Source organism: Cucurbita moschata, unplaced genomic scaffold (genome assembly GCF_002738365.1).
Source record: "Cucurbita moschata cultivar Rifu unplaced genomic scaffold, Cmos_1.0 Cmo_Scf00009, whole genome shotgun sequence".
In the NCBI taxonomy this organism is placed as follows: Eukaryota; Viridiplantae; Streptophyta; class Magnoliopsida; order Cucurbitales; family Cucurbitaceae; genus Cucurbita; species Cucurbita moschata.
The window spans coordinates 3,186,582-3,213,679 of record NW_019268525.1 but is presented as its reverse complement, the minus strand read 5'-3'; the positions used below and the strand labels follow the sequence as shown (position 1 = coordinate 3,213,679).

Sequence of the window (27,098 nt, the reverse complement as noted above, 5' to 3'; positions counted from 1 at the left end):
CTAATAGGCTAAAGCAACCAATAACCAATATCTGTTAACGATGGGCTTGAGTTATTACAAATGGTATCAGAGTGTGTCACCGAAGACATCAGACCACTCAAATCATTTTAAAATCTTGTATAATTTGAAATATGGTCGACTCAAATCAAAGCTACAATAATTCTTTTCATACTTTTTTTTTTTTTTTATGAATGTCATGTTACGAGCATATTAGATGGAACTAAACAGAGTTTCGATCACTAGCAATTCACAAATAAAATCTTTTAAGAGACATATTCGTAGTAAAAGATATATATATTAAATTTGGTCCACTCGTTAAAATTTAGTAAGGAGTAAGGAAAGAAGCAACATGACTCAGATTCCGACACATAAATATTTAAACACATGAAGAGGTTGGGGGAAGAATTTTTTAAATTTGACAATACAAAGAGGGGGCCTCTTGGGCGGTTGCCATGGCTTTACTTTTTGTTGCAGATAAACCCCTTTTTTTATGCCTTTTTTTTTTCTTTTTTCTTTTTTTAAAAAATTCCATTTATTTTACCAATTCCGATATAAAACATCAATTATTATCTCAGACGTTACACTACAAAAATGGCTAAAACAGACAATATTTGCTAATAATGAGCTTGAGTTATTATAAATTGTATCACATCCGACCTTGTGCCAGCCAGCACTGGTCCTAAAAAAAAGTAGAGGGTGAGATCTCACGTCTGTTAAAAAATTAATTTTTTTTAATAGTAATTTTATGAATTATTATTGGATTATATTTTCTTAAATTTTATTATCTCCCAAAAAAGTAGAAAGAATCATATTCACTAAACCAAATACAAGTCTCCAACCATGAAATATTTATGGAAATTTTTTTAAAATTAAAAAAAAAAAAAAAAAAAAAAAAAAAAAACATAAGAACCTTTTACTAGAATGAGATTCTTACAACTTTTAAGTTAAAAACCCAAATTTATTAAAATAAATATAAGCTTTCTAAGAAATTTAAAATAAAATATGATTTTATGACCATACGAAAAAATGGGACGATGCTGAGATTTCCTTTAGGTACAGACAAAATCTTTAACATATTTTAAAAATTGCATTTGTATTTTCACAATTTGTTTACAACGATGTTTATCTTTTCTATGACAAAATATTTGAATTGTTAGTCGAATTTTAGGGTAGGACATTTCGAGAGGACGAGTGATAGAAGTGAAAAAACATACTATACTTTCTTGAAGTGACAACAGAGCTCAAAACGGTTTGTCTCGAAAATGAGGGAGTAGGGGGAGAAACTTCCTTCACGTGGAAGGATCTATGGGCAAATTCCTTAATATTGAAGGATCTAGGCGCAAATTTCTTCATCTCGAAGTTTTGTGTGTTTTTCTTTTTCGGTCTCTTTTTAGGAAAAGAAATGACAATGCAAGAAGTGATGTATATATTTTGGGAGGAACTTTTTCATTAATCGAACTCTGGCTTACACCCGACTTATAGGCCTCAAAAAACAATCATCAATTACCGACCCATCTTAACATTTCATTACACAAAAACAAATTACAAAAACAAAAATAATTCAAATTTTCAATTTCTTCGAATCAAACAACATGCTAATTCATTTCATTTTTCAAACAAAAACGACATTATAAACTTTTCAAAGATACTATAAAAACAAAGTTCGATAGCAAAAGGAAATTAGGTTAGATATGAGTAGGCCGTGTTCGGAAGACACTTTAGAGTCTATGAGTAGAAGTTTCAACTAGCTATTACGATGGTCAAACATAGAATAAGATGTCGAATAAAAAATCACATGTAGTGCACGTGTCCAATTCTTATATATTTATTGACCCGAAAAAAAAAAATCAATGTCTTTAACATAAAATATACCTATCTATTAATTAGGGTTAGCTTTTATTTTTTTTTTGGGGCCATCTTTATATCATCAAAGAATAAATTTGAAAGGAACAAAACTTTGATTGGTGCATGGAATTAGGAGATCAATCAAAGTTGGAGTCAATTTGGTTATGGGGAGAGAGGAAAAGGGATAAAGGCATAGATTAATTGAATTCGATTGATATTAGTTACATCAGTCCCGACCACCTCGAAATATTCAACCTAAATCATAGATGCTGAATTAGATTAGATTGAAAAAAAAAATTGGGTTATGTTCAAATTTTGGAAAACCAAAACTTCGAGTTGGTTTGTGGGTTGATTTTTTTTTATTGGGTCAATCCGACCTATCTGAAAAATAGGGTTATAATTCAACCGTATTCTACCTACTTTTAAGATTATTACGAAAATTAAGAATATTTGATGTTTGTAAGTAATGTTAGTGACACACTATGACGGGTAAGTGTTTAATATTTAAGGTTTACGAGATATTAATTATTAACATAACATGTATTATGGATAAGGAGAATTTTTTTTAAATAATTAAAAAAAAAAAACAATAGACACTCCAAGTCAACCCAACCGGGGTTGGGGGTTGGGTTAGGTTGTGAACTCTATTCGAGTTGGTTGGGTTAAAATTTTAAGTTAGCTCAAAAGATTTTTCTAACCCAACGTTAATAAGGGTTAACTCCTACTTCGTTTAAATTATTTTATGCAAAATTAGGTCAGCCAATTAAGTTAATAGGGTTAACTTCTATGTCGTTTAAATTATTTGATGCAAAATTAGGTGAGTCAATGATTTTAATAGTTGAGACTAAGCCAACCAAATAACTGGTTCCGCCATTAGTTTGATGTGAACTGTGAACAAGACTTTCTCACCACAATTCCGCCCCAATTAATTTCTCATAACGTTTTGTTTAATTTTGCATATATTGGGGCTAGATTTTTCCCGAGAAATTAAACTAATCCTTATTTAGGATTACTATTTCCTCAATCTTGAATGAATCAAATTAAATTATTTTGTATATATATATATATATATTCGTGTGTGTATTAAATCTAGATAGAATAGGAACACGTTCATGTTTAGGTAACAGATAAAGAAGTCACCTTCAGCATTTCTCCCGTTTTTGACCTAAATAGTGATTCTCACCGAGTGGACGAAAAATGAGCAGCCCATCTATTTCAAAACAAAGCTTGTTGAGAGTACTTGTTGTTCGTGTTTCTTGTTTATACCGACTATTATTCCTTGTTTTCGGGTTGGCCACGAAAATTACATCTCCACCAACTTTGGCTTTTAAAATATGGTGATTGAACCTTCAATGAAATTTGGGAAACATTCAAAAGGCTGATGCTCTTAAAAGTAAAGTATAAAAACCTAACTTCCCATGCAAATTTTTCAAAAAAGAAAAAAGAATTTAACCAAATCTTAAAATATAAAATAATAATAATATTATTATTATTCTTTACAAAAATTTGTAAACCACGTGCCTTTTTCAAATAAGCATGTGTTTTTAAAAAATGAATAAATAAATAAAACGATCCGTCTAATATATATATATATATATTTGTTTATTAAATTTTTTAATTTTAATTTTCTATTTAATAAGTTGTTAAATTTTTAATTTTATATTTAATAGAGTTAAAATTTGTAAGAGACCAAAATAACAAATAAATAAAAAGATTAAGAACTAAGATATCGTTTTTAACTAAAGATGTCTACAGAGCAAGGATTTGGACAGAGATGGAGGAGTGGACGGGAACGGAGAATACAATCTCTGTCATCGGTCCCATTTAGTTAACGGGTAAAAATCTCTTTGCACTCCCTTTTCTTTCTTTATTTCAATGAGGATTCGAGTTTCGGTAGGACCTCCAGTAAAAAAAATTCTCTTATTTTCTATTTTACTACCAATTGTCGGGTAGGCGGTCGAGTTTCAAAATGTTTCAAAATGATAATATATTTTATATTAAAGAATCTCCCAAATGACATATGAAAAGAGAAAAAAATCTTGCTTTTTTTCTTAAAAAGCCCTAAGAGATTCTTATATTCCCTTATAAACAGTTACTATACTCCTAATATTCTTTCTCTCCCCTCCCTTTTTCTAATTTTCTAGAGAGAGAATTAAAAAAAATTAAAAGAATATTGTTAAAAGAAAATCCCATAAATCTTAATTATTATTTTTTAATTAAAAAAAAAAGTAAAATTCCTTTCCCTAACTTTGAATGAATAATATAATTATTTAATTCAAAGTGTCGGTGACGCTCGACGTAATTGAATTAAATACGTTCATTGTCAATGACTAAATTTTGTTCTTTTTTTTTTTTTTTTTATGTTCGGGCTATGACACGTCTTCAATTTTTTTTCAAAATAAAATATGTTTAATCACGACATAAAAAAGTTTAATTGGAATATGAAAAGGTTAGGATTTTTTTTTTATTTTTTATAGTAAAATAAATATACAGTGAGAATTCAAAACTTGGATACCAAGAGAAATAGATCTCTCGAGCCTTCGAGTAATAAGAGAAGAAAATGATCGATTAAAATTTAATTGTCAGCTACATAAGCACTTTCTTTGATTAAAGAGAGGTAAAGTCTGGTCACTTCTCCCTACCCGATAGTTATATGCAGTAAGCTGTTGTTGTTGTCGTCGTCTTTTGCTTACATTTCCATATAACACCAATTTCAATTTCTCAAATCTTGCTTTCAAAACTCTCTTTCAAAATCTATCTGCCCCCATTTTCTAAAACTTTCTTCTTGAACCGAGGCTAGAGGCTAGAGCATACGTCGCTTGCCCGTAGGCGACGCAAGAGTGAATAAGGCTTAACTCATTTGTTGCTGGGAAGTGAGTGCTGCACAATCACAAGTTCGCTACCATCAAAGTGCGATTGTGACAAGTGGTATTTTCAAGGTAAGAAGGGGTAGAGAAAATACCTCGAGCCAATGTTCGAGTATCATGCGCTACGATACTGAAGTAACTCACGCCATACTTTCAGGAAAAGCTCGAACGACTTTCAACAAAAAGATACCTATATCCGAAATCGACACAGATAGATAGGTAGAGAATATCTAGGGGCGCAAGACAACTCTCTCCGACGTTTTTTCACTTAAATGGTTACAACTTCATTAAAACAATATTCCATTTTAAGCTAGTTTTATATTCACGAGATCCATACGTTTGAACTGATCTAGTTCAATTTGATCGTTCTAGGCTGATCATAGTGATCAGAAGTTTTCGAGATTTATTTAAGTAGCTATTTTAAAATTCTTCCTAAACTATAACTTGTCGGAATTGTTCGGTAAATAACTATTTAATTTTAGTGTATAATCATAGTAGATGGTCGTAATACAAAGTCGTTTTCCTTGTCATTATACAACATGCGACTATTAAAGAGTTGTCAATGAACTGTCTCGATTGACAGAGTATGCATTTGTATCTCAGTAATTGGTAGATAAAATGTCGTGTCCTTTATGCATATGATACTCAATGACGTTTTATCAAGTTATCGTGTATGGAGACGGTTAAGAACTCTCCAACTATATGAATATTTCTAAATTTACAAGGGTCCATACACGTATTTTATAGTTGGTAGACACGATTAAAATCATCAGTAGTCTCTAGAAATCCATGACTATATTTGTGTTATCTTGTCAAAATCGTGTTACAGTAAATTAAGAAATATATATTTTTTCTTTTTAAAAAAAAACAAAGATTTCAAGTTTTTTTTTAATAATTCCAAGTTGACTATCTATATATATTAAATTATTCTAAAATATTTCAACTAAAAATATTGCCCAATAAAAATATCGACACAAAAGAACATACTCCAAGTGATCTTTTTTAAAATTTACCGGTGGCTAAAACCAGATTAGATGTAATTACAATTGACCTCGTAAAATAATCGAGATTTATACCTATATCTATAAATTTTGTATTTTGTATTTGATACTCGATAAATTTAATTTTTTTTTAAAAAAAGTAGCTATCTAAATATTTTATTTTTTTTAGGTATAATAATTAAATAGACATAAAATTTAAAATTTAAAATTTAAATTTAACTAATAAAATATTACCAAAAAAATAAGATATAAAATATTTGTGGGAACAAAATCAGAAATTGGTGGGGCCAAACAAAGGAATTGAGAGCCGTACGATCTCAGTGCATGCGAATATAAAATTAAATATTTAATATATTTTTTTTATAAAAAAAATCAATTTACTAATGATTTATTTATTACAAAGCTGTGGCTAGTGGGCCGTGGGCCAAGCCCACAGTACTATTTGCATCATGCGCATATCTTTATCTAAATCTACACACAACAATATCTCTAATATTTATTCTTTTAATATTTTCCAAAAATACTCATTTTTCAATCGGACGGTCAGAAATCAGTCTCCAGTTTTTTTATTTCAACGTGGTGGGGAGGGTAAGATCGTCTTTGAGCAGTAATCGCGCTTTGTCGTTTAGTCAGTTCCAGAGTTTAGTTAGGATTTCGAAACGTGTCACGCACAAAAAATTAAAAAAAGATTTCCTTTTCTTTTTTGCTTTAATTTTTAAATTGGAGAAAAATTAATCATTTTTTTTTTAAAAAAAATTATAATTGATGAAATGGAAAAAAAATCTTATCAGTCAATTTACTCGACCTACTTTTAATTACGAAGACGGGACAAGCCTCCAGTGAATTTCGGGATGAGTTTCATGATTAGGGGACGAAAAAAAGGTAACCAACATACATACGAAACATATATTTGTTAGCACATCAATATCATTTCAGTGTCTGTTTCACACGAGTGCGAGGATCTAAATTTTAAATCTTGACGGGTTACATCATGATAAATAAATAAATAATATATGTGTATGAGGCATGCATAGAGAATCCATTTTTGAGGTGGATGACCACTTGAACATTAATGGAGATGATGCTCCAACTGATTGCAACTCATTTAATTTATATTATCTTCAAATATGTCATATTTGGTTTCTTTTTTAATACAAAAATAACTGTATGGTTTGTATTTATGTGTATTAAAGGCTTAATCTTAGTTAAAAAGTAGTTTAGGGTAATGGAAACATGACGATATAAGATAAGAGAATTTGTTTAACGTCTTATCTTTATTTTAAAATGTAACCCATGTGATATAAATAATTTATAGTATGACATACTTTCAAATTTAGAAAATTATATCAAAAGTATACGTCGGTTTATGTGAGATTCCACATTGGTTGAAGAGGAGAACGAAATATTCTTTATAAGGGTGTGGAAACCTCTTCCTAGTAGACGCGTTTTAAAACCTTGAGAATAATATTTGCTAGTGGTGGGCTTGAACTGTTACAAATGGTATCAGAGTTAGACATTAGGCAGTGTGCCAGCGAGGACGTTGGGGCTCGAATGGGGGTGGATTGTGAGATCTCATATCGATTAGAGAGAGGAATGAAGTATTTTTTATAAGGGTGTAGGGTGTGAAAACATCTTCCTAACATACGTGTTTTAAAATCTGGAGGAGAAGTCTGGAAGGGAAAACACAAAGAGGACAATATCTACTAGCCTTATAGTTTATTTTAAAAGAGTGAACCGAATGTTTTGTGAGGTGAATAAGATAAAGCTCAATGTACTTCCTGTGCGCTCGAGAAAGAGACACATGCCCTAAAAATATAGGGGTAGGGACTAGAAATAATCGATTAATATGGAGAAATGAACAATTTGCAAAGGAAAAGAACAAAAAAAGTAACACATTTTACATGCAAAAAAAGAGAATGGTGGCATAGGCACCAAACCATGTCGACCAAGAGAGAGTGGAATGACAAGTAAGCATATATTAAAGGGTAAGCTAAAGATATATATATATATATATATATATATATATATTATATATATTTTATAAAGAAAGATTTTGTTAGAGACAGGAGAGGCCAACTCGCAGAGATGAATCTCACGCGTGTCTCTCTCTCTCTCTCTTGTTTCTTTTTGTTGGTGCTTCCACACCCACCTCAACTCACTCCCAAATAAAGTCGACCCCATTTAAGATTTGGATCATAATTTAAAATTGAAACTCGTTACCTAATGACTTAGCGACATAACCCGGTTCCTTATTTCTCGAGCCAAGATCATCTTCATACGTCAGAGATCATCTAACGTACGATTGTTGAGGATTATTGGGAGTGAGTCCCCAGATTGGTTAATTTAGTGGAAGAGGTTTATAAGTGAAGAATACCCAAAGCAAAGTCATGAGTATGAGATCTTTTGCTCAGAGTGAACAATATCATACCATTGTGAAGATCCGTGATTTCTCACATGGCATCAGAGTCATGCCCTAAACTTAACCATGACAATAGAATTCTCAAATATCGAACAAAGAATTGTGAGCCTCGTAGGTATAGTCAAAAGTGACTAAAGTGTCGAATAAAATGGTCACAACCCTTGAACCTCCCCGGGTCAAGAGTTCTCATTTTGAGACTATATTAAGCTATCTAAAGTAGACTTGAAAATTACAGTAAAAAGAGTATTTGTGGTTTCATTCAGCTAATGAATAAGTTTGTTTACTGTTCTATATAATTTAAGTTGCATGTTTAGAATAATTCAAGTTTAATAGGGCTGATCTTGCTTATAGAGTGGTTCGAATCTCAAACACATGTTCTTGTCTTTAAATATTTAATTAAATCTTACTTTCTCAGATCGTACAAATTGTTGAAAAAGAGAAACTTATAATTTTAAATGTCATATATTTTCTTATTTTCAACACGCTTATAATTGTTTCTCTATCCCTACATCTAGGGTGTATACTTTAAAAAACGGCTACTTTCTTGTCCAACAAACTCGACTAACCATTCTCAAGTGGGATCAAATGACATGATCGAATTGTTTGATGGATTTTGTCTGTTTATTCGACCCAACTTAACACGCCTCCTAACATCATTTCACGTGAAATCAGTAAGATTCTTTATTAGATTAGAAGAGATTGTCTAAGATATTATAAGAATCATGATAGAGATAAAAACCCTAATGAAAGAGTTCGAGTTGAATTAGTGCTCGTAAAGATAATGTAAACTAAGAGGAATTTGCAACATGGTGATTGGGATTGAGATGAGTACCTTGATCTAAAAAGAGAAGGTAGATGACAATTATTTATAACATCTATCGAATTTCAAAGTAGCACGAGTTGTCCGTACTTGAGCTCGAGAAAGATTTTTTACATTGATTGTATCTGCTTCAACTTCACCCGTCATTCATGCCGTGTAGTGTAGCAAAAAGATGCCCCAAAAAAAAAATGAAATGCTGCTTCATTCGGTTGGATACGTCGAATCCCGTATAACAAGCGAGCTTTTTACCCTCGAATTCAAAGATGAAATTTATGATGAAATACCCTAGTGATGTCAAAGAATATTCGAGCTAAGAAGAGGATCTATTCCAAATAAAAGTGGTCGGTGAAATGCAAAAACGTATCCCCATTTTTTTTATTTATGCCATTTTAGGTTGGCCACGATTAATCTAATGGTGAGTCATATAGCAAATATTCCCATAACTTGCATATGATGTCATTTGAATTAGTGGTCTGAAATATTCAAAAAACTCGATAACTCCAAAAATTAAAATTGGATTGGTTCATACGTTTCCATAAATTCATAATTTTTAAAAATATATATTCAAATTGGATCGTAAATATTAATTAAATATTTAAAAATAAAAAAACCAACCGAATTTAAAAAAATTTATGATTGGGTTAGTTGAGATTATTGTTAGGTTGAAAATTTTGCGACCCCAATAATTGAGTTGAATCTAAAAAATATCTGATTAAACCTAATCCATAAACACGACCAATAATTTAATCGTAAGTGATTATATAAATAAATAAGTGAGACTTGTCGGCGCAATATGAATAAAATAAATAAATAAATTAATAAATATTTTAGGTTTTGTTTGCAACTATTGCAAGTGGGAAAAAAAGGAATAATTGATAATTGGAAAAAGGTATATCTAAGTTTATCATAATAATAATACTAACAACGATAATATTTAGCTTAAAAGGCACGCGCGCACAATCACGAAATCACTCTTACGTAAGCATGAGACCTGCGCCGACATGTCGTTTGATTTGGGCTTCTCTTGGGCTCTCAACATTTTTTTCAAAATTATGTCTAAATTAATAAAAATACTCGTAAACGTTATATTTTTTTTAAAAAAAAAATATTTATAATCTTTTAAATATGTTTAAATTTTTAAAAAATTCTAAAAATATTAATTTTGGACAAAAATGGTTAATATTTAATTTAAAAAACAAACTTTTGTTTAAAAAGATTTTTATCTTTAAGATTGTATTAGAAAAATATTCATGAAATTTGAATATATATATATATATATATATATATATATATATATATATATATATATATATATATATATATATATATATATATATATATATATATTTATTTATTTATTTATTGAAGTTGATTGAGAGATTGAATTATAACATTTGAGATACAAGTAAACATGACAAATTTTGATAATATAGCTCGTGGAATCAACAAATTATGTCATATAAATATAATAAAAAAATTTAATTACTATATAAGTTCAATTGTGTGATATCCTAATTTAGTTTATGTTTGATGTCTTATTAAATAGGAAAATTTTACAATATTGAAATTTAATTATAGATATTAAAAAATAATACGACTAAAATTGTGTAAATTTTTTAAAAAATAACAATTTAGTTTTTTTTTTTTTTTTTTTAACTTTATTATTAGTAATTTTTTAGGTTAGGGCAAATTCATTACCGAGAGTAAATGGATGTGCATATTCATCTCTGCAAGTTCCGCGGCATTCTTCTCGTTTCTTCCCGCGGCGAAATTCCGATCTTAATTTCTACGTTCCTCAAGCTCGATCAACCTCAGGTTCATCTCTTGTTCATGATTTTGTAGTATTTTTAAGTTACTAGTGGCTGATAAAATTGTCTGCCTCATACCTTTCGAAAAATTTTACGACTCGGCAATTTCAGGAACGGTTACCCTTTCTTCAAGTATTGGATCTTAGGTTATTATGTTGTGATGTTCCGATGAGGAAAACCTAATATATTGTATATGTGAGATTCAATTTCTGAGTTCAACTACTTTCTGTTTCCCGTTCTTTATGATCAGCCTCTTTTTCCTCTACTTTCTAGTTTGTACTGATGTATATGTATCGCTGTTATTATTGCTTGTTGTGAACTTGTCTTTAGTTTATGTAAATTCTTGTTAATACATCACTTTCATCAGTTGCATTGTACGTTTGTTTGCTTCGAAACACATCTTTTGATTGCTATTGTCTTATCTAGTGCTGACTTTTAGGTACTGCATTAATGTAAATCCTTATTCAGACGTTATATTCTGTTATCAGATTAGTTGAGTAAAAATTCTTTGCTAATAGGGGATCTATCTGCTGTATTCTTGTTCCCACTACCTTAGTATTCGTATCATCATATTGCCTTAAGATACGACATTGAGTAGAATTATTTTTCTATTGAAAGTTATAAATTTCCCTCTTAATGAATGGGGTTCAAGTGGAGAGAGACAAGTTGGTTGAGAGTGATTGGTAAGATAATATTCCAATCTTAATGTTGAACTATGTTGTGGGGCAACTTTTAAGCCTTTAAGATTAATGATTTGTGGCAGGTGGTAGTTGTACTTTTGAAAGAAAAGGAAGAATGTGACTGTAGTGCAGAAATTGACAAACGCCTATGGGAGAAAAGGGGAGACTGGAATTGGAGAGAAGTAAAAGAGATTCATTAATTTAGTGGTTTGTTTGTTTGAGCAGATGAAAAATTTCTGTGTTCTGATTACTGAAAGATAAAGAAAGTGTTATAACAGGTATCTAGTATGTTGAGAATTTGAGTTAACTATTCCTTCGGGAAGAGAAGGGGAGAAGGTCGGTTCAAACTTGGAGATCCTGAAGAACTCAAACTGGTCAAACTGGATGGAAGCAAATCTTACAATCAAACAAATGTTGCTTTAAATTATTGGCATACTCCTAAAACACTGGAATTATTTCTCACGATACCTTTTAGTTATTGGTTTTAAAGTTTTAGATTTCATCCTTGAAATAGGATTGTTCTTGCTTGAATTTCTGTTCCCAATCAATTTTTTTAGCCGCACGTTAATTGTAGATTTGGCTTGTTCTGTAAAAGATAGAAATATTTGCAGTGCATTTCTTTTCGATATGGTAGATGTGTTGAAAAGTTCTTTGGTATGCAGAGCCCTGAGATCAGAAAGGACGAGATCTAGGAGGAAAGCTTAAAAGCATCACTACATGGTAAAGACAGAGTTGGGATGCCAGAGGTTAACAAAATTCTCTCTACCCCAATTCAATGATCCAAGTCTAAGAAATATGGAAATGGAACATCAAAAAGATATCTGGTCATCAGGGATTTGCCTTGATTTTCCATTGTTCATTTCATGTTTAACACGTGAAATCACTGAATCTATGTCCATAACCTAAATCTGAATCCCTCTGCACTGATTTTGTTCATCCATTTCCTTCATCGTTGCTCTTTTTCTTTTCTGATTTATGTTTATTCAGACAATACCTTGCTAAGCTTTAACCATGTTCTATATATACATGATTTTTTTCCCCTTTTCCTACATGTTAGGCATGAGATCAAACGAGGTCAAAGTGGATAGGCTCTGACCATTTTGGTTACTTCTTTATACTCTTCTATTCCTCTTCAAAAGTCTTGTGCTTTTCAGATTTTGATCTTGCTTAGTCTAATCAATATCACTGTCACTGCAGCAGGGGTGTGCCTTTTGAGTTCTTGAATGGAACTAGAAGCTGCTCTGTGGTTTTGTTAGACTCGCACTAGCGGCCTTACCTGTGAGCCTCATTTAATAAATTCATCTGTGAAGGACTGATTAGAAAGTGTCTCTCTGCTAATTCCATGTTTTGCTTTTCGTTCATCTTGACATCTTTATTTCAAGTGCGCTTGTGGGTTGTTCTGACCTGAAATCCTACTTTTGCTGAATCTGGAAGAATAGATTATCTTCCCTTTACTTTATAGCATATGCTGATCTGACCTGAAATTTATGACCTTGGCACTCATGACATCCATAATCTATCTGGATTCGCTCTGGTTTCTTGTAGGCCATCTACTTATTTTTCTTTTTAATTGGACAATCTAGGTTCATTTTTAATCTATCATTTTTTAGTAACAAAAAGAAAGTGAAAAAGAGCACCCATTAAGAGTGGACGGTCTAAATTTATCACTAGACACTGGCAGACTGCCGCAGAGAATCCAGGCCCCATGTTTGATTATATTGCCATGGTCCCACTGATCTAATGCCTCTACTTTTAGGATTCCCTTTTCTTCTTTTTCTTTATTTATTTCCATGAAATGACTTCCAAAGGGTATTGAGTTTAGATTTTTAGGGGTGGACGTGTGTTGAATATATGCCTAGAAAGTTCTCTAGGTGCGTTTTGCTTATGATTTTAGTATGTCTTAGTTAAGAAATTTGGATTGTACAAAGGAATAAGTTATAGAAGCTTGTATCTCTGGACATGTGTTTGGTTCACGAATTTATAGAGTTTTGAGGGAATTCTTGGTCAGAAACCCGTCGGTAGAAACTACCCGCTTTCAAATGACATGCTTTTCTCAAATGACATGCTTTTCTTTTGTGATAATGTAGATGGGAATGTTAAAAGCTTGGTAGTCCATCATAAATCTGTTGCTTCTTGGTTTGGGACTAGCTATGAGTAAGGCGAAAACTGCCCCTCATAGGCACCAACATCAACATCCAAAAGGTTGAATATCAACTACATTGTGGAAAGACTGCCTTGTAATTATCTAAGCTTCCCTTTAGGAGGAAATTTTCGATCGTTTGCTTTCAGGGATTCGCTTGAGGACAAAGCAAGGCTAAGTTAGATAAATGAGAGAGAGAGGGAGAGAACCCGACTTCTTTCAAAAGCTAGGAGATTGATTTTGGCAAAGTCCGTCCTGAATAGTCTCACTATCAATTATTTTTCTCTTTTGGTAGTTCCTTGGGCTCGGATTCCATCTACCTATGGCCCTTAGGTTGTTCTCTTCCTTTTTTGTGGAATATTAATCCTTGTTTCTTGTAAAAAGTGTTGTAAAGGTTAGTTAGTTGATATAAAATGTGAGTTTTATAGCATAAGTTTTTGTGCTTATATCGAAGGATAAGGAAACGGACCTATCTAATATAGGTTCGACTTCTTCTTAAAGTTGTAAGGTTCCTCAGTTTTGAGCTCAATACATCCCCCAACCTTTAGAGCAGATTTATAGATTAAAAGTGAATGGTGACTTGGGGGGTAAGTTGCTCACAATTGTCATGTATTAGTTTTGGGTTTAAATTAATATATTGATGTAAATGGTTATCTTAGGGTTTTCTATTAAATGAATTTTAATGCAATTGTTCATCCAATTCAATTTGATCTCTCATTTCTACTTTTGGCATTGATTTTTTAAAAAATTATTCCGCAGGTAAAAAGCCGATCAATTAACTAGATGTAGACCATTGGTTGGTTCGAGAACCGACATCAATGGCAATGGCCAGTGGTCGGTTTTTAACCAAGGTAAATTCTCTCTCCCAATTGACCATATTACCAATAAAAATTACGTTTTGCCCCTTTGCTCCTAGGCCCTTGTGGGTATGGATCCTAATCTTTCTCCACGGAATGGATCCTACGGCCCACGAGACATGAATTTCTTAAAGGCTGCTTCCAGTCATAACAACATTTTAGATTTGCGAGAGAAAAGAAGGTAAAAAAAAAAAAAAAAGCAAATCCAATTGATCTTACTATCTATTAATATTATTAATGTTATCATTATTGATCTTTGACATCTACCAGCTTCAGCAGATCGACTATTCTTGTGAAACAGCCCATTGATCCCTCCATATTTAGTTGTCGAGGTAACTTGTTGGATATTAAATCTTAGGTAGTCATACATTGGTTTACTCATTCTAGGTAATTTTTTTCTAATTGATCTCTAGACCAACCTTTACTTGTTGTGATAGAGGTATATTATTGATAGAATGTTTCATTAATTTACATCTATCATTGTAGTAGTGATAGATGTACTATGTAAAAAAAAAAAATGTAAAAGTGTCTTAAGTAGGTAACCAAATGATTTAGAAAGATTGCCATATTGGCAAAATTAGAGTTCTAGGAACATGAATTGTCACCCATTTAAATTTTTTATTTCAGGAGTCTAGGCATAGATGGAAACTCCCATGGGAACGGGTCCATCCCATTCCCTATTGAGACGTAAATGTAGTTGAGGATAGAGAGTTTATTTTGGTCTTATAATTTTAGGAAATGAAATGGGAATGTATCCAAGGGAATTTCGATCGTTCACCTGTTTGGTCAATGGTATAATATTTGTTGTTAATTTTTGTATTTATTAATTTTAAAAAAGTGATTAAATGTGAAAAAGTTGATTAGAAATAATGAATAAAAAAAGTAAAAAATTATTCTCCGAGGATAGGGATGAAAACAATGAAGATATATTTGACCTTTTTGCTCTATTGTTCCTTCTTATCTATAACATTCGTCCCCACGAGCCAAAATCTTCTAAGGTCAAAAGTTCAAACTCGACGACCATTCAACATTCACTCCAACCAAAAATCGAGTCCAAGGCCATTCATCATTGAGTTATTACTATTTAACTATTTGCCAATAGAATTAATGAATTTTGCAACAAATATCAATAATAGGAATATTGTAAAAAGAAATATCTATTAAAAATAACGTATTCGTGCTCTATTGAGGTTCAAATTGAAAATTTGAAAGGAAGGGATAAAAAGAAACGTCATTTTGTATTTTATATAATTTTATATTCCCATTTATCAAAATCGGCCACCGCACCTCACCTCATCTACTTTAATGAAATCACAAGAGGCTTAATTTAAATAATCGAATATTAAATATAAAGTTAAAATAATTTTCAACTTGAATAAACTTAATAACAATAGTGTATCTTTTTTGACTAAATCCAATTCCACTCTTAATTTTCAACCAGGCTTTAATTTCTAAACAGAATTAACTTGTAAATTACTCATAAATTGTAGTAATTATATATCCAAAGGTCCAAACCAACCAACCACCACACCACAAATCACATATTCTTTTACCAAATAAATTAATTATTTTGGATGTACTCGAAAAAAAAATCCCTTCTAGATTTTCTTTTACGGTATTAATTAAATTATCAATTTAATCTCTAAATTTTGAGTTTGCCTGCCATGTCCAATAGATTCTTGAGCTTTCAATTTTTCATCCAATAAATTTTTAACATGTGTCCAATAAATATTTAATGAACCAATTGTCGTGTTAATTGGATAGGAGAACAAAATATTCTTCATAAGAGTTGAAAATCTTTCTCTAGTAGATGCATTTTAAAACCGTGAGATCGACGGCAATACATAACGGGTTAAAGCAAACAGTATCTACTAGTAGTGGGCTTTTTATGTAGATATACTTTCATGTAGATATGCTCGAAAAGTCAAAGCTCTATAAAGCCATCCCCCGAAGTGGGCCTCTCTTGAGATATTTATTTATTTGAAATTTCATGTCTTGATCATGGTATGTGGGGATGGCATTTATTCACGTTCTTGATGGCCTTTCCAAGTTGATTCCATCAAATTTATTTTATTTTAGGATATTTGGTTCTTTTTTCTTTTTTTTTTTTTTGTAAAATCTATGAATTAAAATTTAGGTTAGTTTAACGATCTATTTATTATTATTTTTTAAACAGACAAATGGGTCTACTTTTTAAAATATTAATCAATTAACGATCATTCAATTGAGCATACGGTATCAACTTCGAATTCTCGTGTCCACATATTGATGAATTAAAAAAATACTTTATAATTTTATATTTTAAAAAAATAATAAAAATAATTTTTGGTTATTTTCTTACTCAAAATTTTAATTGAAATTTTATTTTAGGAATATATTAAGCCACAAAGGACTAATACAATACTTTCTAAATTTTGCGGAATTAAAATTATGATCTAAAATTAATATTATTTTTGGTACAGATCTAAATCAAGCCATTAGAATTTTATCCAAAAAGAAAATTTAATATTAAACAGATATATTGAAAGTGTGACGAATACATGATTGACACGTGTCGAAAGAGGCGTTTGTTTGAATATTCGAACGCGTCGAAATCGCGTTAACTTTATCTTTGCGCAATAAAATGAAGGAAAAAAAAAAACAAAAAACAAAAAATATTTTATTTCTCGTCGCTCTTATAAGGAATTCTTCAAATTTTCAATTCTCCTCGTCTCTCTTTCAAGAACCAAATCGCTCATTTCATTGGTAAGTCCTCTCTCTCTCTCGTTTACGAGTTTTCTATGAATTCGAAGTTTGCTTTGAACTGTGTGTTAGAGAGAAATCGGAACTCTAAATATGTATCGGTAGCGGATGTATGCTTTGATTTTACCTTATTTGTTATGAATCTGGAATTCGTGATTTTAGGTGAAGCTTTTGGTTGAAATAGGCTGATTTATGGTGTGTGTAGTGGATTTTTAATGGAGAAATTCGTTTTTATGAGTTGTGAATTGATTTTTGTTGTTTGATCCTTGGAAACTCCATACCGGATTGGTAATGTTTTGGATTGGAAGTCTTAAATGTTGATTTCAAATGTGTTTGTGTATGTGTCTGCGCTTTGGACTGTGTGTTATATGCTGAGATCGTGAATTTACAATCGGTGATTGATTATGCGTTCTGAATCGGTGATCGGTTGCGAATGCGTAAGTCTTAGTCTTATGCGAACAATTTTTGTGTCATGCAAGGTCTTCATCGCTCTTAAGGAAAGTTGAATCTCAAATATCTTTAGAAGTGATATTATATAGGATGCAAATATGAAGTTCACCTTAGTTTAAAAGAATTGTATACATGAGTTGAGATTTTAAGTTCTGTCTGAATTTGCCTCATTTAAATTTCCATGGTAGAAATATTACATTAACTTTGCCGGTCTTAAAGAACATTTTTAGGGAAAAGTTTGTCCTCGTCCATGAATATCTTTCTTTCTCCTCTGTTTTCAATGTTCTTAACTGTCTAGAAGTTTTGTTAGGACATCATAATATGTTAAAACTACTACGGGGCTTAGACCTGTATGGTATATCAATATAGATGTTGCATTTACCTGAATATTCAAGATCTTTTCGTCCCTAATTGATACTGGACTATGTTCAGATCCATAAAAAGATTTGATATATTCATATATATGACTGTTTGTTGTCAATTTCTCAGTTATTATTAGCTGATATACCATGGGGGGTGGAAAAGATAAACATGATGAATCTGACAAAGGTTTATTCTCGCATCTGGCTCATGGTGTTGCTCATGGAGCTGGATATCCTCCTCCTGGGGGATATCCTCCGCCTGGAGGCTATCCACCACCTGGAGGGTATCCACCACCTGGAGGGTATCCTCCATCTCATGGCTATCCACCCCAAGGATATCCCCCCGCCCAAGGTTACCCCCCAGCTGGCTATCCTCCTGGTGCATATCCTGGACCCTCTGCTCCACACCATTCAGGTATTTATCCTATTTTTACATATAATCGTCTGGAAAACTTGTTAGATCATTAGTTCGTTATTTTTATTAAGTAAGGTTTATAATTTCGATTACCTCGACCGAAAGCTGCTGTAAGCAACAGAATTGTTTTGAAGCAAAACTTCAGTAAAATTTCCCAGGAACATTGGAGTATCCTAATCCTGTTTATGGTTAGATTGCATAACTTTTATACAGTTGCTGATTCCAAATATTCTTAAATGCAGGTCACGGTGTAGCAGGAATGCTGGCAGGTGGTGCTGCCGCTGCAGCAGCTGCATATGGAGCTCACCATGTCGCCCATGGTGCTGGTCATTACCCCCACGGCGTTGCTCAATATGGTCATGGTCATGGTTATGGTCATGGTCATGGTCATGGTGGAAAATTCAAGCACCATGGAAAGTTCAAGCAGGGTAAGTTTGGGAAGCACAAACATGGGAAGCATGGTGGTGGCAAATTCAAGAAGTGGAAGTGATTTTTCTGCCATCACATTTCACCACCGACCCTTCTTCTTCAGTGGCTTCCAAGAATGGCCTCGGTACAGATGGTAGGGTACCATCTTCTTCTCTAATCCCTGTTATGTCCAGAGAACTTTGGATGTTGTTATTTTTACTCTTGTTATCTTAACTGCTGTTTAATGCCTTCTGTACTCTGCTTCTGGACATCAATAATCTGGATCTTTTCTCGTTTTCTTGTCGACCTCTTTCTTTCAATTTCCCATTTTTTTGGATATGAGAACTGGGTCGAAACGAAAGATCGAGAATGGGAATTTTGGGCCCAACACTTGCGTGGTTGGGGTATTGGGTCATGTATTTTGAATATGTTTTAATCCATTAAAAATGATGTGCATCGAAGCAGGAGTAGACATCATCGACATCATCATCATAATGTGATGGAGTTTCTCATTCAAGATTGCTTCGACTGAGGAGGGGGACCAGAAAGTTTTTGTATAAAAAGAAGGTGGTAGGTCTCCTGATGAGAGTGCGAACTTCCTAAGTTCCAACCCGCACGAAACATCACAAATTCAGACAAAGAAAGGTAGCTAATGCCCTTAATTGAATGCCACTAGGAAATAGAGAATTCACAGAAAGGTAGCTAGTACCCTTAATCGAATGTCACGAGGAAATAGAGAATTTATTCTATATGACCATGCCTCGACTAATAAGTCATAAGTTCAAACTCTCACGACCACATATGATTGAATTTAAAAAATACTTAAATATCATAGTTTTTTTAAATGAAAAAATGGTCATAATTTTAAATATTATTTATCTTTTAACTATTCAAGTTAGTAGCTCAGACTTATAGACAAAACACATTTTAAATTTTAATGTCGTGGGATAAACAAATATTTCATATACTAACGTAAGTTTGAATTCTTTAACTCTAATTTACATGAGTTTAACCCCTAAAATTTTTAAAAGTCAACTATATGGTTTTTTAATGCAATAATTTCAAAATAAGTAGGACCAGTAGTGCTGCACTGGATCCAAAACTTTAGTACGTCACTTTTCTAAATAAATATATATTGGCCAATATAAATGAAATTTTTTCACAAACAAACACCTTTGGGAAGTTCATCAAATATTTTAATTAAGTAATTAAATTTTGGTTATAAAGTTGTTCGGTCACTTAAAATGTTTTATGAATTAATGAAATTTAACATTTTGAAATCATTTTAGGTTATGTTAAGAAAAAATGTGGGTGTCAAAACAAGAGTTTATTTATTATATTATCTTTATATGCAATCAAATTTTTAATTTTTTTCTTTTATCTTTTAAATTTTGTCAAATAAACTATTTTAATTTTATCTTTGCTCTTTTTATTAATTTATTTTGAAATTTTTTAATATATTTCAACATCTGAAAATTTTCTTATGTTCTTTTTAGAAAAAATATTTGAAAATTAAAATTTTCTTTTTTTGAAATTGAAATAATTTTTAATGTTACACAACTAAAATATAACAAACGTTTGAAAATTCAAAAATCAAAATAAATAAAACTCGGTTGTCAAAGTCTAAATGAGGTAATGCACTTGTTCTTCGCGTAATAGTAATGGTAAATTTTGTTTAAGAGAAAAGAACGTGTCCTGCAAGCCAAAAAAAACTTACACGTTGGTGTAGTACTTCAATGTTATTGTATTCATCTTTCCCTTTGCTTCCATCCTTTCTTTTATTTGAATTCTCAAAAAAAAAAAAAAAAAACAATAAAGCTAACCGTAAATTACATGACATGAGTCAATGACATATCTTTGAATGAGATAGTGTGAAATTTCACATCGATTGAAGAGGGGAACAAAGTAATCCTTATAAGGGTGTAAAAATCTCTTTTTAGCAGATGCGTTTTAAAAACATGAAGCTGACGGCAATACTTAACCGACCAAAACAAACAATATGGATTAGGTCAAAAGTGAACTAGATCGAGCTAGACCAAAACATCATGAACTATGGTCACACTCTAAAGTCGACTAGGGAACTTCTCTCGTGTTTGGTACCTCGATTCCCTTCATGTTGCTACCCATCTTATTTCGTGCTAGGCTTTGTATACTTTGTCTTTTATGTTGGATTAATATCACTCATATCTAATATAAGTGGCTTTGTTCGTGTTTCGAGTAAGAATACAATTTTAAAAAAACACTCTTATTAAAGGAACTAATGTCACAAATCAATTAGTAATCAACAAAAATATAACATTTCGAAAGATTGAAACAAATAAAGACGTGAAAAATGACGTTAGCTGAAATTTAGTAATTATTTTTTATCAAAAATGAAAAAAAAATCAAATGGAGGAAATACAAAACAACTGGCTTTGTCTGGTTTACTCTAATCTCAATTATTAACTAATTAATTAAAATAATAATCAGTAATCAATTAATTAATACTTTTTTCTTATTACAATAAATAAATCAATCAATTTTCACAAGATTTAATTTTTTAAAGAAAACATTAGTGAATAAATAGTAAAATAATGATTTTTTTTTCCAAAAAGTTATAAATAAAAACATATAATAATATGATATAAGAGAATAGATTAGTTTAATAAAATAAAATTAAGGAGCATAAACAAAATTACACAATAATCGAGAAGTTTTTTAAATTCATAATTTAATTTAATTATTGAAAGTTACACAGTACACAAGATGTACGTGCATGTGTAGTTCAAATCATATGTAAACACGTGTCCCAAAAATGCATGGATTTCCACACCCGTTCGTAACTTTAGTATGCCCCACACAGCGCGTTTTTATTGGACCACGTAGATTAAGCTACATTGACTTCCTTATATTTATATTTATTTATCTTCTTTTTTATTTTAAAAAAGAAAAAGACATTTTATTTGACTCTATTATTTCTTTAGTGAGGATTATTTGAGGGGTCCTTCACTACATTAACATCTTAATCATATATTAATACACGTGTAAGCATATAATTGAATTGACTTGATTTTCTCGACCGTTGATTTTGATTTTTCTAATGTTATTAATTTTAATAGCGTTGAAAAAAATCAATAATATTTAAAACATGTCATTTAATTTGTTGGCAAATGAACGTCTTTTTCTTAAAAGTATCAAACATAAATAAGATAATAAAATATATTGAAAAAATAGATACGTATCTTTGTTGACTATGAAAAGTAAACGAATAAAATGAAAATAGAGAAATGTGTATTTTATAATATATTTTAGACGATTAAAAATTAATATAAACTTACCTGACAACTGTCATCTAATATTATAGGATATTTAAATATTAAATAACGTCTAAAATTATAATTTGTATCTTAATGATAAAATGTTATAGGACACGACTACACCTATCAATTTATGTGTTAAAAATAACATTAAAAAAATATACTTAAATATGCTATCGACACGACACGTATTTGTATACAATAATTTGATTAGTTAAAAATTTTATAAAATTTGAAGACGGGAAATTAGAAGGAAATACAATTTAGATATTATATTTTTTTACCATTGAAATAATGTATGGATGATCCGTTAAAAAATTATTATATGGTTTTTTTACCATTGAAATAATGTATTAATGTATTAATGATTCGCTAAAAAATTATTATATGGTTTTTGTCGCATAATAATATCTTATTATTTAATAATTTATTTGAAAATTTGATTTTTATTTATTTAAATGAATAAATTATCTAATATATATATATATATTCAAAATAATGATTAAATCCCTAAAGAGGTTAGAAAATGAGATGCAAAAAGTGAAGCAAATAAAAGTTTATAATAATTAAAAATCCATTAATTTTAAAATTCCGTACACCCTCCTAGACACTCCAATATTATATTATTAATATTGTGGGGTTTACAATATATTTTATTTGTCTTTATATATATTTAATTATTTAATTCTGTCTTATTCCCATGCACATAATTTCTTACCGGTAAATTACTCATATGCTTAAATTTATTTGATGAAGCCCAAATGTGGATCATATTCTATGAATTAATGAGTGTCACGTCACATAATTATTACAAATAACTATATAGTTTTGATTAGAAATTTATCCACAAATTCAATGTATTTATGTTAAAATTAAGAAGAGGGCAATTATTATTGAAAATAAAAAATAAAAAGTTGACTTTTTGGTCTCTCCCCCGTGGTTTTATACAAATTAGGTGGAAATTTTAATTAAAATAAGATAAAAGATGAAATAACGAAAATTAAATCTTTCTACTTTTGAGTTTAAATTTTTTACCATATCCTAAAAAATAATATTTTTTTATTTATGAGATAAATAAATATATATAAAAAAAAATCCACAACCGAAGTGATAAATTTAAAGTTAGGCAGGAAAAAAAAAGTAGGTACATCACATTCAAATCTTTACATATGTCATTTTCAAATCAATCCATTCAATAATTCAAACGTTGAAATTTTATAAAATAGAATAGACAAATTACACGAAAAAAAGTATATAAGAGTTTGATATAAACATTAAAAATTAATCAATATTTTTTATATTTTAAAAAAATTATAGGTAACTGTCTGTCAGGGAAGTTCCCATACTTTTATAAAGAATGTGGGATCTCACAATTCACTATCTTTCAAGGTCGAGCGTCTTTGATAACGCTCGTTTCTCCTTTCAATCGAGATCACACATTGTATACTTTTATTTAATGGTAAAAAATTAATTAAAATTTTTATTTACAAAAATATTTGTGGATGTCCAGAAAAAAAAATTAATATTTTGTATGATTTGGTTATGGGAGTGAGATTTTTATTTATTTATTAAAATTGTTGGGAGTGGAAGATCTCCATCTCTTTCTCGTTTCACTACAAAAGATATAAAACAAAATGATAGCTGGAACCCAACAATATTTCACATTTAATAAATTAATAATAAATAAAATAAGGTTACAAAATCTGTTCCACCAAATTTCACACAATTTCAACGCCACTTGTCCAATTCACAAACTTTGCTGACATAATTACGGAAATGATTATTTATTTATTTTATTTTGAGATGTTTTAATAATATACTATGTTGTTGGTAATAAATTTTATTTATAATATAATATACCATATTATATGCATCACGTATATATTTTCGTAAAATTTCATTTAAAACTTAGGTATAAGAAAGTTAATCAAAATGATTTGTAAGATTAGAAGAGATCAAGAATTTGATTTGGGTTTGTTCATAGGAAGGTTTAGGTTTTTTTTTTTTTTGTTGTTGTCATTTGAAGAAGGAAAAAACATGGTTGGTACTTGGTACAGCTTTGTTCTTTGTCTTTTCAAACGTTTTAAAACATATTTTAAATGATAGTATGAAAGTAGCAATGCACTATATTAACTTAAGATCTACGAAATTAAATGTAACTACCCTATGTAAGTTTTATAGTCTTTCATTGTGATACCGTCGTCAATCGTACCGGCTGTCTTGACTCTACCTGAAATATAAAAGGAGCAAATGACTTGGGTATTTTAAGAAATACTCGTGATTCCACTACTGAGGTTAGGGAAAGTAAACACATGCAATTATGATCAGAGACCTATCATTTAAAATCATCGTAGAGGTAGCCTCCAGCCCGGACAAATTGGATGTGTAGTATTTCGCTACATACGACCCACATGTGCAAGCATGAGTCCACCATACCGTTCGCACACTCTCTTGGCCCATTATCATCATAATGTATGTGTCTGTACTCATCATCATAAAAGAGAAAGTATCCCGATGTAAATAAACATACATGAAATTCCTGTACTTTTCGTTCTAAAATCATTCATATGACACAACCTCATACATCATTTACATATTACTCTAGGTAACATGCATGTATAAATTTTCACACCTTCATCATTTATAACTTCATTTAGGAGTTGTGTATTAGAAACCTTATCGTGATGCAACATGACATCTCGTACATGTACATTATTGTAACATGAGATATCATTATATCATGTCATATCATTATCATACATCTCATGTCATCATTATCGTAACGTATCATAATATCATCATATCGTCATAGCATCATCATAATACATCTTAATATCATAACAACATAAATGACACATGCAAGGGTCACTAAACATATGTATCTATCATATATATTACGGACGTTATGAGATGTGTTGGAGTTTGTACAAATTTGGGTAGTTTTGTCTTATGAATTTCTAATGATTGAGCTCTGTATTGTCTGCACCAACCTCCCCTCGTCGGCGGCATGGAACCCACCTGCGTCAATTCTATGGCTCAACGTCAAGACCATCCTTTTAACTTACAAACAGGACGACTCCATTTCCGACCAACCTCAATTCTTCCTTCTTTACACTGTCCTTTGACTCCATTGTCACCTGTCTTCGATGCTTTAAAGAAAAGAAAAAGAAGATGTTGTCGGAGAGGGGAGAAGGGACCCTCGATCGAAGTACACCGACACTGTAATATGACCTATATCTAGTATTAGAATCAAGATTTGAAATTTAGATTCAACACCTAATGGTTTGGCATTTCCTTACATCCGGCAACATGATCTCACATTACCTTCTTACTTCCAAGACTGAAAATTAACTCCCACAAACTAATACAAGTCTGTATGTTTTGTCTTTACTCATCAACTGGGTATAATAAAGCGATAATTTAAATTTATAATTAATGAAATTACTCTTAAAATAATAAATGAAATTAAATTTAATATAAGTCGTATCAAATAGAACCAAACTTATCAGACACAAAATTATAAGTATTTTAAAAATTTATTAGACATTTTAAAATAAATATACAATAGACGTTTTTAAAAGCTTAAACACGTTTATTAAATACTTATGATCTTGTTTAATATAATTAAGTAACGTAGAATATTTAAAAATTAATTTTGAGAAAATAGAAGATAAAGTGAGAGAGAGACATGCATGCTAACCATGGTCAAGGAAGTATAATTTAATAGTAAACAATTCTAATTTTCTTCAATTAATTTAATAAAAGTCAAAGGCTTAAAATATATATACATATAACAAAAAAATTATCATCATCGTGTAATGATTACATCTTAGAAATGTTGCATCGAATTAATATTTTTTTATTAATTTAAAATATTAATAATTTAGAACGTATATACTCAACTTGGTTTGTTACGTGCCGATTAATAAATGAAAAAAATTAGTTCGATAATTATTTTTTTAATATAAAAAATTAATGATTTGACAATTTATACTTATAAATAAAAGAAATTGATATAAGACTTTATCGATAGTTCGAAATATTGGAAAATTCAAACTTCAATGTAAAATGTTAAGACTTTGAGTGTGACGAAATGATTGAGATTTGATGTATAATAATGAAGATTATTTTATGAGTTTGAGGGAGAAAAAATATTTAAAATTAATATAATATATGAATCTATGTGTATAAATATAAATAATTTTCATTATTGAGGAAGCCAAAGTCAACTACGTCCGTTAGTTGTGCATGCATGCTATTTGGATAGGGTTTGATCGTAATTATTATTATTAATTTTTTCAAAATTGAGTTGTTGGTTGTTTGTTTACGATCATAGCTATCAATTTTTCGAATTGTATTGATTTAATGATCGAAAGATTTGACATCAAAATAAAAGTTGACTTATTTGATAAACGTGTTAAAAATAATATTAATTTAATGTATTTCAAATAAACTTTTAAAAATTAAATAATTATTTTATAAAATATATCATAATATCACCATTTTTATAGAGACGCCTTTTAATGTATCAATTTAATCTCTCGTCTCTCTTCTTATTGTTAGCAAATTTTTCTCAAGATTTTGAAAGAAATATGTTTATATGGGAAAGGAAAAAAAATTAATTATTCACGAGGAAATGGTGAGAAAATTAAAATAATATCACACAAAAAAGATTGACTTCTACACCCGAGCTAACTCTCTTTTTCCACATTTTTGTGAAATTCTTAAAAAATTTAACAATATTATCTTTAAATTAGTCTCGGTAATTTGATAAAATTACAAAATATTATTATAAACGTAAAGCCTATTTATGAGATTTTCTCAAACTGTAAGAACGAAAATCTAACTTTTGTGTTTAGCCAACGTGTTTGAATCTCAGTCTCAATGTAGCTAATCATTCTCTCGAACCATCTCGAATCGATCAACTCGAATTTCTATATTTATTTCAAAAAATAATAAATTTCAAAAAAAAAAAAAAAAAAAAAAAA

General features: G+C 30.3%; 1 protein-coding gene and 1 long non-coding RNA gene across 7 annotated transcripts; both read left to right on the top strand.

The window, feature by feature from the left end:
* The first annotated feature begins 10,640 nt into the window (after positions 1-10,640).
* On the top strand, positions 10,641-14,922 carry LOC111446928. Of its 6 annotated transcripts, none has more exons than XR_002711174.1 (6): positions 10,641-10,767; positions 12,103-12,186; positions 12,498-12,543; positions 12,641-12,718; positions 14,340-14,431; positions 14,717-14,922. It is a non-coding gene; the product is annotated as an uncharacterized LOC111446928 (long non-coding RNA). The 6 variants fall into 6 exon arrangements; XR_002711173.1 differs by having other exon boundaries at positions 14,714-14,922; XR_002711172.1 differs by having other exon boundaries at positions 14,708-14,922.
* Positions 14,923-17,077: 2,155 nt separating this feature from the next.
* Positions 17,078-19,118, top strand: LOC111447772 (glycine-rich protein A3-like). Its single transcript, XM_023087104.1, has 3 exons — positions 17,078-17,182; positions 18,119-18,406; positions 18,649-19,118. The coding sequence occupies exons 2-3, from the start codon at positions 18,139-18,141 to the stop codon at positions 18,894-18,896; spliced, it is 516 nt and encodes a 171-aa protein (XP_022942872.1). The 5' UTR covers positions 17,078-17,182; positions 18,119-18,138; the 3' UTR covers positions 18,897-19,118.
* Positions 19,119-27,098: the final 7,980 nt, after the last annotated feature.

Excerpts from the sequence above, each read along its gene's own strand:
- LOC111447772 (XM_023087104.1), top strand. The coding sequence starts at position 18,139 with ATGGGGGGTGGAAAAGATAAACATGATGAATCTGACAAAGGTTTATTC. Across the intron at positions 18,407-18,648 it reads CTCTGCTCCACACCATTCAG|GTCACGGTGTAGCAGGAATG; the intron begins GTATTTATCCTA and ends TCTTAAATGCAG.